General features: G+C 36.2%; 1 protein-coding gene across 1 annotated transcript; it reads left to right on the top strand.

Moving 5' to 3' along the window:
* The first annotated feature begins 2,506 nt into the window (after window positions 1–2,506).
* On the top strand, window positions 2,507–12,889 carry LOC140987991 (uncharacterized). The gene is made up of 9 exons (XM_073456816.1): window positions 2,507–3,020; window positions 4,848–4,948; window positions 5,030–5,399; window positions 9,452–10,261; window positions 10,439–10,493; window positions 10,811–10,872; window positions 10,975–11,081; window positions 11,207–11,294; window positions 12,167–12,889. Exons 1-9 carry the CDS (start codon window positions 2,898–2,900, stop codon window positions 12,470–12,472), a joined length of 2,022 nt encoding a protein of 673 aa, XP_073312917.1. The 5' UTR covers window positions 2,507–2,897; the 3' UTR covers window positions 12,473–12,889.
* Window positions 12,890–12,911: the final 22 nt, after the last annotated feature.

The following is a 12,911-nucleotide window of genomic DNA, read 5'->3' as shown; positions in this document are numbered from 1 at the left end:
GTTTGTGGGAAGAGAAGGTTAGGCTTGGGTTCGGTTGGGTCCAGGGCTAGCCAAGGTCTGTGAGGGGTCAGGGAAGGAGTTCTAGCCATGCTAGGACTCGACCACCAGGGCTGGGAAGGTGTCCTACCCGAGGGCAGCGCATACAAGTGTGCTTGCGTGCAGCAGCCGCGCAGCGGAAGGAGGCTCGGCCAGAGGGCTCAGGGCTGGGCTAGGGTGACTCCTTGGGGTCCTAGGCGGGTGCACAAGAGGCTGGTTCAAGGGCTGGGTTGAGGGCTAGTGTCATAGGCACACAAACGTGGAATCCATGCACAATAGGAGTCTCGGCCGATTGCACATCCTGGTTGCTTGGTTTCGGTTTCGAGTTAGGGTCAGTTTCCTTTGGGTCTTAGGGTCCCGTAGGGTCTATGGGAGGTGTGGCTCAAAGTTGGTCCAGCATGGTTCGAGCTTGGCTCGATGAAAAATCAATATGGCTCGAGAATGGCTTGGATCGTAGGTCTAGGGTTTTTAATTTGGAAAATAAATCGAAACACGGCTCACGGGGGTCGAGTCGTAGTTCACGAGGGCTAAAATAATATAAAAAGTCTAAGTTTTTAATTTAAGAATTTTATATTAAAGTTTGAAATTATTCGAGATTAAACGCCTTAAAAACGAATAATTAAATATTGATTAAAAAGTCTAGTATTTAAGCTAAATAAAATTATGAAAATTTTAATTTAAGCTTAAATAATTATTTGGGGCATGTTAGAGTCAATGGAATTAAGAAAATATCGAAAACGTGAAATTTTACGTCTAGGGGTAAAACGACAATTTTACACCCGAAGATTAGTAAACGTCATGGCAGTGTCCTGAATGCTGTTTTACATCTAATATGATTATTTTAAATGTTGATGAAATTTTATATGTTAAAATGTGATTTTTAAAGGTTTATGGATTTTTATGATTTAATATGGACATTTAAAAAATATGTTGCATGCTTGGTTTAAAAGAAATACGTTATATGCATGTTTAATTTTTATAAAGTGATGAGAACACGAAACGTTAAAGGAAGTGAAGTAATTGTGACTAATACGATGATATGTTGGAGATATCGTGAGGGTGAAGGTCCCAGTGGGAGCCCGACGATCGTATTTCCATGGACATGATATGATATATAAATACGTAAGGTCAATGCTCAGTTGACGGGTGAGAGTGTCGCTGATGTTCCCGCCGTCCAGTACTGTGGTTACATGTAGATGGATCCATCGCCCAACACGTAGACGAACACGAAAGTCACAATTAACGATCTGAATTCAACGTAAAGAAAAAAAAGAAATACGTATATGTTGATGATAATATGTATATGAATATGTTAAGGATGATATGAAAAGGGTTATGTTTGAAGTTTATGCATGTCATGAAAATGTTATTTTTACGTAAAAGTATTTTCACTGTTGCTTGTGGTTTTATATGTATTATTTGGTATCAAGAATATGATGTGTTGAGTCTTTAAACTCACTAGGTGTGATTGATGCAAGGGAGTATGATAATATTGTTGAGGGAGGCTTGGATGCCTGATCTGACTGGACTGGAGGTGCACATAACCCGAGGACCAACGCTTCTACTTTTTCGTATTTAAGTTTATGATTATGTTAAAGATTTTACGACTGTTTATTTATGCTTATGAGAGATTTTGAAAGGTTTTAGCATGAGCTATACTTTTCAAATTTATCGTTTTTTGGTTTTGTAAAACATTGGATGATTTTATGCTTTGAGTATTTCCTTTGATTTTCAAATATTAGTTAGTTGTTTATTTTTAAAATGATGTCAAAAATATTATATATATATTAGTATATGTGTTCGGTCGAATGAGTGAGATTTTAAAAAGAAAAACAAAAAAAAATTTCTAGTACTTTTTAAGTAAAACGAATAGCAGATGTTTCATGATGATCCTCAATACCGTCCCGGGTCAAGGGATTAACGATGTACAACCAAAACGGCGAACAATTCCATTCGATAAGTGAGAACCACTTGAACAGTCCGATGGAAGCTCGTTCAATGCATCATATGATTACCCATCTGTATGAATGGACATCTCCATGCCATTGTCAATAAAACATGGCGTTTACATCACAGATGTTAGTTTCAAACTCAAGCGACATTTATCCTTATTTTAGACGGCTGATTCGACTAAGAACATGTTTAGAATATACGGTACATTTTCTAATGAGTTTCATGATCTTACGTTGTGAGTCAAACCTCATGGTACCATTGTATATTCAAGGATTTTATCTATGCAATTTGAATGAATATACAGATAAAATATAATGTTATATTTTAATAAAATTTTAAAATATTATTAAAATAAAAATTGTTTTACATTAAAATCAATAAAAATCCAAATCACAAATAAGCTTGTTGGATATCTATTGTTAGGTTTCGTGACAAAAGATTTGACTAAATATGATTTAACAGTATGAAGTACTGCATAATGCCCGAGAATCCGTGAATTCTTTATGATACTTACCCGAAGAGTTGGAGTTGCGACGGTGTATGGGGAAAAAAAATCACAAAGTGATCAGATACTGAAAATACACATCGACATCGGCCGCCCAGCAGAAGGCTTCTGGAATCTCTTCCTCGAAATCCCTAAACTTGATTTTGTTCAAAATTAATTTTTTTGTTGAATTACTTCTAAATGAAAAGCCCTAATCAATATATGTGGAACGATTCAGCGCATTCCCAATTTCTAATAACTATCGGCCTTTTCTTTTCCGGTTGTCTGTAGTGTCATTTCATTTCTTTTGGAGGGTGGGTTGGGGATTGTTGGGCACTGAATCAAGTCGTTGAAGTGTATTCATTGCAGTTGTAATTAGGGTTTTAGGAATACGCTATTGGGTTTGTTTGCGGAGTGGACTTTAATGGCGAGAAATGAGCGGACATTTGGGGTTGAGTTCTCAGACGACGGAATTGCACGGCTTCGAGAGAGAATCAACGAGAAGCTCAAGGAGTTTATGGGTGACTACACTGACGACACTCTTGTGGTATGATGCTGCTGCTGTTGTTTTTTAAATATTCGGGTCACCTTCTTTGCTGATGATCACTCTTTTCTTGTTTTTCTTTGTAAACCTGTAACACGTGCGGTTCATAGTCGAGATTTCTTGCTTTGCGTTTAAAAGGAAATTGATTCTCGATCAGTCTTCGAGGTCATTGATGTGCTAAATGTTTTATAGAGCAAATGTGGAATGTGGCATCTCATTAATTGTTGCGATCCCAAGTTTGCTTCCCAGTCAATTGGAGTGTGACTCATAAGTAAGTTTGAGAGGCCACCCGTCCAATAGGTTGTCGTTTTCTGTTAGAGGTTTTTTTATTGCATCGATGACCTAATATTGATATTTGGTACTTTGGTTAAGAATAAATTTGGAAGGGTATTTCAGGAGATGAGCTGTATTGGGTACTTGCTGATAGTGTGACACATTGTAGGCTGAATTATAGTGTCTATGTCAAATAGAAATAGGTGAATAAATCTGCAGGGGAATTTACATTTATATGAACAGCAGTGAAAATGCTTCTTCACTAAAGGCAGTCATTCCATTGCACAGTTCAAGGAAAACAATGTACTATAAAATAAAAAAGAAAATAAAACTACCATGTTGTGAAAGGAATTGATGACTAGTTGTGCAACAGTGCATGAGACATGAGAATTTGAAATGATGCAATTGATTTTTTTTTTAATACTTTATCCGATTCATTTTCTTATCAAGTTTGTAGTTCATTTATTTTTCAATTGTTGCACTCTGTCACACCTCCTGTTCTTTTAAATTCTTTGGTGAAGTCAGTTGTTGGTCGGTGGACAATCGTAGTTGGTTGATTTGCTTTACATAATGCATATTTTCTTTCAAGTTTCTGGGAACTTAACGCATAAATGACCAAGAACTGTATACATGCACATCCTTTTCTTTGTAGTTTTGGTTTTTAGCGCTCATATTTTCTTTCTTCTGATTTCCCTTTCTTTTCGCCATCTTATTGCTAGATGAGGAAAAATGGTGAGGCTCAGTCAGACGAGTTTTTACTTTTTTGTGTCTCCATCTTTTGCTAGTAGGAAGAGGTCATGACATGAACTGATCACTCAAAATTTGAAGCGATGTTCTAAATCGGGTGAAATTTAGAATGATTGCATGTCTACTTTATAAATCTTCGATCAACTTAATGTGATTGCAGCATGCACTGATCTAACTTGATACTGATTTTGTAAAAATATTACGCATTCTTACTGATTTTACTGCTGTATTGCTTACATTTGAGTTCTTTAATATATTCATGATCCGTTCAATCTTGATCATTCGACTTTGATATTTGTAAAAATATACATGCATCGTTTGCTCATTTATTTCTTTGTTGTGTTTGTGGTGAGGTGAACCAACTTACTCGGTGAAACTATTAAGCTTAGCCATTCCTTTCTTTATTTTTTTTCCTGCTATAATGTTTTATATATCTATATTCCAGTCATTCCCACATTCTCATGCTTTGCAACACATGGATGGGTTGAACAGCTTAAGAATTGGCCTGTGTTGAGATAGTTACTATTTTGTTTTCACCTAGAGGCACTTCTCTTTCACGAATCCCTTTTTCTTTATCTAACTTTAATATATCCGGATCACTTTCAGTTTCCTTGGCTTTCAGTATATTTTTGCCTGATCCAGTATCGTTTTCTGATGGTTTTTTGCATTAGCAATCACGTGCCTAACTGTATTGTACTATGTAAAAATTTGGTGTTCGCTGTTTTTTTTATTGAATCTCATCTATTATTTATTGTCATGCCAATCTGCCAAATTGTTTCTGCTTATTGATCTTCTGTTATTTGACTATAGGAATATGTCATAGTCTTGCTAAAAAATGGTAGGCAGAAAGATGAAGCAAAGAGTGAGTTAAATGTCTTTCTGGGAGATGACAGTGGCACATTTGTATCTTGGTAAGATTATTCTTGCCTGATAAATGTTTGTCTTGACAGTGAACATTTTACCATTCTCATTAGTATTATTGTTTTACTCAGGCTATGGGATCATTTAGGATCTCATTTAAGTGTATATGTGCAATCTTCAACACTTCATCCAGATCAAGCCCCTATTTTGAAGTCCTCAGCAGGGAAACAAGCTGGAAAAACAGAGTTGCAGCATACTTCATCCGAAGCTGAGAAAAGAACTTCTGATATAACATCTGGAAAACGCTACAATAGGAAAGGGAAAGGTTTAGTGACGGACGAGGGTGAAAATGTGATCCCCCTTTCTAGAAACTCTTTGGCTGAGAATGTGCATTCCAAGGATGACCCTTGTCACAGAATTGATCAAACTCAACTATCTCATTCACCTAGGCTAATCACGCAGAAAAAGAGAAGGCAAACTGAGGAGCAACGTCCAAGAAAGGTGATTTTATTCCCCTCCGAGTTCCATGCTGCCTGGAGCCTTTTCAATTTGCTTTTTTAAGTTGAAAATTCTTGGATTTCTTTCTAAAGTTAAGAAATAGGATTTTAAATATGATATTTTGGACTGGGTTGTTTTTGAGAGTTTCCATCATATGTTGCATCCCTCTTTTGTGATCTACTTTCACTTTACCAATTGACTAGTAGCTATGGACGCTTTAAATTTAACCATGATAATTTGCTAAGTTCTTCATTCTATAACTGTGTCATGCGGTGGACAGTGATTGTGTTTAAATGGACTATAATGGAGCCATGTGGGAAGGTTGTTATAGAGATGTATCCTTTTGGAAGCCCATAAATGCATATTTCTTTATGTCAATACATAGAAATGAATTATAATCTCCAAGTTTCCAGTACTGTTTCGTCTTGTTTGTATCTTTGTTTCCTTGGTTCTTTGGTAAAGTGTAGTGGTCTGCACAAAATTAGCATGAAGTACATGTTTTAGAATATTCTGATGATTCGTATTGTATGGCCTATTGATATTGTTTAAATGTTAAACAGGATGTTGATTCCTGATGGTGAAATAACGACTTGTTTTTTCCTTTTTCTTTTTTTGCTGAGTTTTTGTTTATCCATTCATTATGATTTGAAGTAGGAAGTAGGGATTTGATGAATCAGTTGAATCCATATAAACAAAATGGGATTTTGATTAATATGGGGAGTAGAGTGAAAAAGATGCCTCCTATGGCAGCATTATGTTTTGTACGCTCATATGTAAAATATGCAATAGGTGAAAGAGATCATTTGTACCTAACTATTTGAAAATTGACCAATTGGCTCAATATAAAGTAAACCTCATGTTATTTAAGAAACTTTTTTTTGAGATAGTTATTTAAGAAACTTCTGTATCATCTATTCTGCTTACCATAGTGTCTAAGAATAAAATCTTTTAGTTTGATAAAAAGAAATTTCAAGCAGAGTAAAAAAGCCACTGCTATAAATTAAATACATCAGGATGTCACTTTGTTGTAAAGAGACTAATAATCATATATAAAGAATTTGAAGAGTTACTGCCATGGCACCCCAAATTTTTGGTTTATTATTATTTAGATATTATAACATTAGTTATGTGAAGCTGGGATAGATTAAATTTGTTGCTCCAATGCATAGGCTAGATGATCTAGCATTATTTAGTTGGTATATCTATTTACTCGTCTTAATTTAATTAATTGCAAAGTCCTTGTCTAGGTAAAGATATTAAGACTAATAAAAGAGTGAAGTAAAACAAAAATAGCTCCTTGAGCAATATTTTTAACCCTTCTCAGGTTCTGATTCACTGCATGCACAAAAGAGCCTAGTAAGATTTAATCATTTAGAAGCAAAGCAGCATTTCCTATTCTGTTGTTTGAAACCTTGGATGTAATGAGCATCTATGCAACTGATTGAACAATATACTGCATATGCTTATGGATTTTAATTCCATTTTACACATGAAATGTTGTCATGTTGGAGGTCAGTTTAATTCAAGTATGTGTGAAATATCTATTCTATGTTTCTTGGTGCAACTGTTATTGGTTAATGAAAATTGATTCACCTACAGTATTAGCACAAGATGCATAAACATTTCATAATTCAATAATACAGACTGATGTTCCCAGAATGGCATGGTCTCAGCTTAAATGAATAATCACAAGATGAATTGAGATAATTGACATGGTTCATGAACTGAAAATGGTCTTCGCTTTTAAAATTATTCAATTTGTGATGAATATTATACTTTAATGGATGAGGGACTTTTTGTGGGATGGACCCGATGGGGAGACGCACTACCATGTTGTTAGTTGGGAACAAGTGTGCAAGCCGAAAGAGAGGGGAGGTCTTGGTTTGGGTAACATACGGTTGAGAAATTTGGCCCTTTTAGGTAAATGGTGGTGGAGATGCGCAGTGGAGCAAGAATCTTTGTGGAAAAAAGTTTTGGCAAGCATTTATGGGATTCAAGAAAATGGAAGCGACATAAGGTTGGCGAGGAACTCCACCTTGAGAAGCCCTTGGAAGTTTATCTCTCGTTCTTACTCGACTTGTCATCAGTTGATTGGCACGGTGCTTAAGGGGGGGAATTTCCTCCGCTTCTGGGAGGATAGGTGGGTGGGATTGTTGCCCTTCAAAGAGCGTTTTCCTAATCTTTTCCGTCTTTCATTGTCGACTAACAAGCCAATCAATCACTTTTATTCTGTCGATGACTCTCAGGGTGTATCTAACTTTCAGTGGGATGTGCGGTTCAGAAGAGGGTTAAACAACATAGAGTTGGGAGAGTTCAGTGATGTTTTAGGTGTCTTAGACTCAGTTAGGTTGTGCGTGGGGTTAGTGGACATTCGGGTTTGGTTAGGAAATCCTTCTGGTGCTTTTTCGGTCTCATCTCTTTATGAATCTTTTTTCTCAGTCAACTCATCTCGTGACTTTCCATACTATCCTAACATCTGGCAAGTTCCAATACCACTAAAGGTAAAGGTGTTTTCTTGGATTGTGGCTTTGGGAAAATTGCAGACTTGTGATGCGGTGCAGAAACGAAGGCCGGACAGTGTATTATCACCCCAGTGGTATACTCTATGCAAGGAAACCGGGGAGAATCAAGATCATATTTTGTTGCATTGTTCATACACGACTAGAATATGGATCAAAGTTATGCATCGACTTTGATTTGAGTGGACTTTCCCAAGCGGATCGAAAGACATGTTTCTCATGGAACCGGGATTCCTAAAGGGGAAGGGACTTCATAAATTTTGGTACATAGTTGTCCATTGCATCTTTTGGTCAATCTGGATGGAACGCAACAATAGAATCTTCAGGGATAGAGATGACTCGTGGGAAGATCTATGGGAGAAGATCAAATTCAGAGTGGCTAGTTGGACGATCGTTTTACCACAGTTTCAGCATATGACGGTCTCGAACATTGTTAGAGATTGGAGTTTTCTTTATTGTTAGCAAATTCGTGATAGAGTGCTATAGGATTTCTACTGTCGAGTTTGAATTTTGATGTTGTGCAATGTGGACCGCTCATCCACTAAATTTGTAAACTCGTTTAATATTATAATAAATCTTAGTTTCTGATCAAAAAAAAAAAATTATACTTTAAAGTGGAAAATTTTCTTTATCCGAATTATTATTTCTTTTCAAGAGCAAATTAATTTTAGAAGTCATTGATTATGTTTGGTTGATTCTCTCCTCTCTCCACTCTTCTTCCTTTGTTTTATGGAAAAATTGGCCTTATTTTTCAAGAACATCCTTCAAATATTTCAAACACTCTTTATTGCTGATGTCAAACCCATCACCTGACTTTTGCCCAATATTTACTGAACCACTCTGTTTTCTACTTCTTTTTCCCAATGATAATTAGCCAACATTAGTCATTTCTCAATACATCAACTCTGAAAACATAATATATAAACACCTTTGCAAAAGTTTTTTCCTTTTCTTCTTGTGAGTTTTAAATTTTTTTATGATTATAGAAGTGATAAACCAATCTACGTTGATTGTATATTGTCTTCATTTTATATTAGGATACCTGGAACCATTGTACTAGGTAGGGGTCTTACTCTGTATGAATTCTCTCGTTTTATGTTATGTTACTTGGATCCATGATAATGTTTCTTCTCCTGCACCTGTGAAATGTTTGGTCCAAGTTTTTAGTAATAAAGTGTTGTGCACATCTTCACCACAATAGCTGTTTTTCCTTTGTATGAAAATGACTTCATTCAAGATCCTTTTGCATCTTTTATTTTCCCGAGATCTAGCTTCATTATAATTGATGTCTTTGTTAATTTCATTAGCTATGTCCTGCCTTTTCATAATGCTTGGATGGAAAACTTCTACATGGGCTCTGACATTTTTTTCTTTATTATTAGACCTATAAATTGTTTAATCTATGGCTGCTATTCATTCCTGTTCTTTCCATCCTTCATGTAGCTGTAGTTCTTGCTTATAATCCTTGCTCAATATGCCAAAAGATATGCAGTCCCTTGTTTATTTCCATTTTTCTCACTTGTTTGACGTTGGCAGAGGAAAATTTCTCAAGAAACCATCAGTGCCCCAAAAAGGTTATTGCAGTTTGCAGTCCGAGAAGCTGTTGGTACTTCTAGGCCACCAAATTCAATGGCAGAATGTTCCCTCACACGCCTACGTTCTGTTATCTCAACTTCGACAGAGGATGTTTCACCGAAAGAACGTCCACGGAGAACTAGACAAATGACTGGATTGCGTGCTGACATGTCAGCTGCTATTAAGGCTGCAACAGACGCGGTGAAAGATCTGAGCAAAGATAGACCATTGCGTAATGTGTTTGATAGGCTTGATCATCCTACTATTGCTTCAAACACTATCAATCAAGAAGAATTCAGAGATATTGTTGATGAAACAGAATTTGTTAATGAAACTGAGGATTTTCGTTCTACTTATAATCCACAGAATCATGGCACGGTGCAACAAGATGGGAGTACTTCATCCTTCGATGACAACCCTGTTGTGGCTTCCGATTTGGGTGTAGGTTATGATGATTATAATGATGTGATGTCAGGCTTATCCAGAGGAAAATTGGCAGAGAACTTACAGATTCAGTATGGTGCAACTAATAATTCTGAAGGAAGAGCACGTAGAGCACCTCAAGATCGTCTTGTGGATGTGCCTAGTGAATATTTAAAGATTGCTTCATCTGCAAACATGAAAACCTTGAGACTTCCGCAATATCAGGAGGCTAGGGAGGGGTCTAAGATGCATAATCTTGAAGAATACATAGATACTGATGCTTTGGTTGCTAAATCTGAAGCATGGATGACAAAGGGAAACAACTCTGTAGCAGGTTTCAATGGACATGTAAGATATCCGATTGAAATAATGTCTTATGTTTTTGTGTCCTTTTTTTATTTGTCATAATGGGCTGAAGAAGCCATTGCAATTGCCGGAAACACTAGGCCTACTAAGGGCACAAAAGTAGTGGGAAAAATTAAAGTTGTCATATTCACCCATGTCTTCTTGCTTTCTCTTCTGTAGGCACAATCAGGTATGGATCCTAAACATGAACTACAAACGGCTCCGGCACCAATTGGTAAGCCTTATTTATTCCCCATCTTCGTGCATCTTTAATTTTCAAAACAAATGTGAGAGCATATGCATCATTTTTTTACTTTTTAAAAATTAAGGTTGCTTCCAAATTATGTGGTTTCAATATTGTAGTCATTTTTTACTAGTTAAAACTGATGGTTGCTTGCAGTTATGTGCTTTTGGTTTTGTTGTCCTGGTTTTACATTCAAAGTTTAAATCAGGAACTCAAGATGCACACCTGATTTGCCTTGCCACCACTAAAATGATTAGATTTTTTAGATCCCACATTATTGATCCTTTTATCTTAACATATGGATGCAGGATTATATTCTACAGGTGGGCCTACAGAAGATGCTGATTCTCGAACCATTTTTCTTAGCAATGTAATTACCTGAATCTTGATTGTAAAAATTCTGATTTTTAAGGACTATGTTCTTTTATTCTTTTTCCTTTCTTTGTAGTTGACTTATTATTCCCTACACTAGGTTCATTTTGCTGCCACCAAGGATAGTCTTTCACGACACTTCAACAAGCTTGGAGAAGTCCTGAAAGTAATTATTTTAACCGATCCTGCCACTGGGCAACCGAAAGGGTAAGGTTTCTTGGATGCATCATTTCATTATCTTTACCCCTTTTCTTTACATACATACAATATATATATATATATATATATATCACCCCTTTTATAAGGGATTCTGAAGTGCATTGCTTATTCAGATCAGCTTATATAGAATTCATAAGAAAAGAAGCTGCTGAGCATGCTCTTTCTTTGGATGGTACCTCTTTTATGTCTCGGTTTCTCAAGGTAAGTGATTGAAAGATGCTAATGTCAATTATTTAGTTGAAGAAATGTCTGGACTTTCGAGTTCTGTGGTTGCATGATGAATTATTTGTTTGGAATGGTCTCTGATATTTCTCTTGTATATTGTCACAGGTTTGTTTGGTTGCCTTTTTCTTGGTTGGTTTTGGTTTTTGCCCCCCTCCCTTTCTGTTTTGTTTTTGTTTTTGTGAAAATCCGGTTCCTCCTACAGAAAAAATTAATAGAAACTTGTTGAGCCTGAAATTTTATTTGTTGCCTGAAGATGATGTTTTGATTGGGTGGATGCGCGCTAATTTTCTAAAAGCTTGCATGAAAAATTTCTTTGTTGACCAAAACAAGTGAGTTGCCACCTGCATGTGAAGACAAGCAAGCAGATGGGCATGAAATTCATCCAATAAATGTTGGAATTTCCAATAGATTGTTTGAGTCATCATGAAAAACTAGTGATTAAAACCCTCGATGTGTACATGTAAAGATGCAAATTAAAACTTGCTGAAATAATTATAATAATTATTATTTATTTGTATTATTTTTAAAAAGTGAAAATATGCAAATCTAAGGTGCAAATGGTTCCTATTAAAATTTGAAACTTTAAAACTTTATAGTAGCACGGTTCTTTCTTCTTCTTTCTTTTTTCCATGTTTCGCTTGAAAGGTGAGATCTTATATTTTATAGAATTTTAAAAACAGTTTATTCCAATGCCAGATTGAAGCAAAATCTGTTTCGCAACATTTTTCCGAAAAACTGAATTATAAAAATTCATCTGTTAAACTGGTGGATGGTCCTTTTCTTCTTTTTCTCCCATTTCACATTTGTTTTAAATGAATCTGACCAGTATTACGTCTGATTATTCACAGATCGTGAGGAAAAGTTCTGTTCAACCTGAAGCTGCCTCTCTTACGACATGGCCCCGAGTTGCTCGAGCATCCCCATCTGCTGTTCCAAGATTTGGCAGAGGTCCTTTTGCTAGAGGTATACCCACTTCATACAGGTCTCGCATACCTAGTAAACCCGTTGCTAGGAGTTTTCAGTGGAAGAGAGGGGCCACCTTGACTGAGACCTCAAATCAGGCCTCTAACAGTGTTGTTCCGCCTTCTACTACCCGCAGCCTCACGTATGTTCGAACAGAACCTAAGGCAAATGGAAGTTCTGGCACTGCATAGTTTGTCTAATTATATTTTGATGGGGCGTCCAATGCAATGAAATGCAATTTTGAACTTCAGGATAAAGGTTGAACCGGCTTTATTTTCGTACTATGTTTTCTTCACTCGTGATATAAAAGGCTGCACCTGGAGTCATGGCATACATGGTCACGCTCTGAATCTGAGATGACGCAAATGGAGGGGATGGTTTTCCATAATTTTGCTCTACTTAGTAAAGTTTTTCAGGTGATCTGAATCTTGAAGGGTTAACATGCGGTACAATTTATTCATTTATGTAGAGGCATTGAAACAATTCGTGGCAAGATTTTACTCTGTGTATACGAGTTGGAATCGAGCCAGGCGATATTTTTTTACAACTTTTTTTTTTGCCTTGTCTAATATCTGTTAAAATATGTGAAAAGATGTAAAAAAGAAAAAGGAAGATTAGAAGACATTCAAG

The sequence above is a fragment of the Primulina huaijiensis genome, chromosome 11, assembly GCF_012295235.1.
Source record: "Primulina huaijiensis isolate GDHJ02 chromosome 11, ASM1229523v2, whole genome shotgun sequence".
In the NCBI taxonomy this organism is placed as follows: domain Eukaryota; kingdom Viridiplantae; phylum Streptophyta; class Magnoliopsida; order Lamiales; family Gesneriaceae; genus Primulina; species Primulina huaijiensis.
Note: the sequence above shows the minus strand (reverse complement) of the source record. Positions and strands in the feature narration are given on the sequence as shown.

Bases quoted from the DNA above. Each gene is read 5' to 3' on its own strand.
- LOC140987991 (XM_073456816.1), top strand. From the start codon at position 2,898: ATGGCGAGAAATGAGCGGACATTTGGGGTTGAGTTCTCAGACGACGGA. The intron at 10,873-10,974 runs GTAATTACCTGA...TCCCTACACTAG, and splicing joins GAACCATTTTTCTTAGCAAT to GTTCATTTTGCTGCCACCAA. The intron at 11,082-11,206 runs GTAAGGTTTCTT...TTGCTTATTCAG, and splicing joins GCCACTGGGCAACCGAAAGG to ATCAGCTTATATAGAATTCA.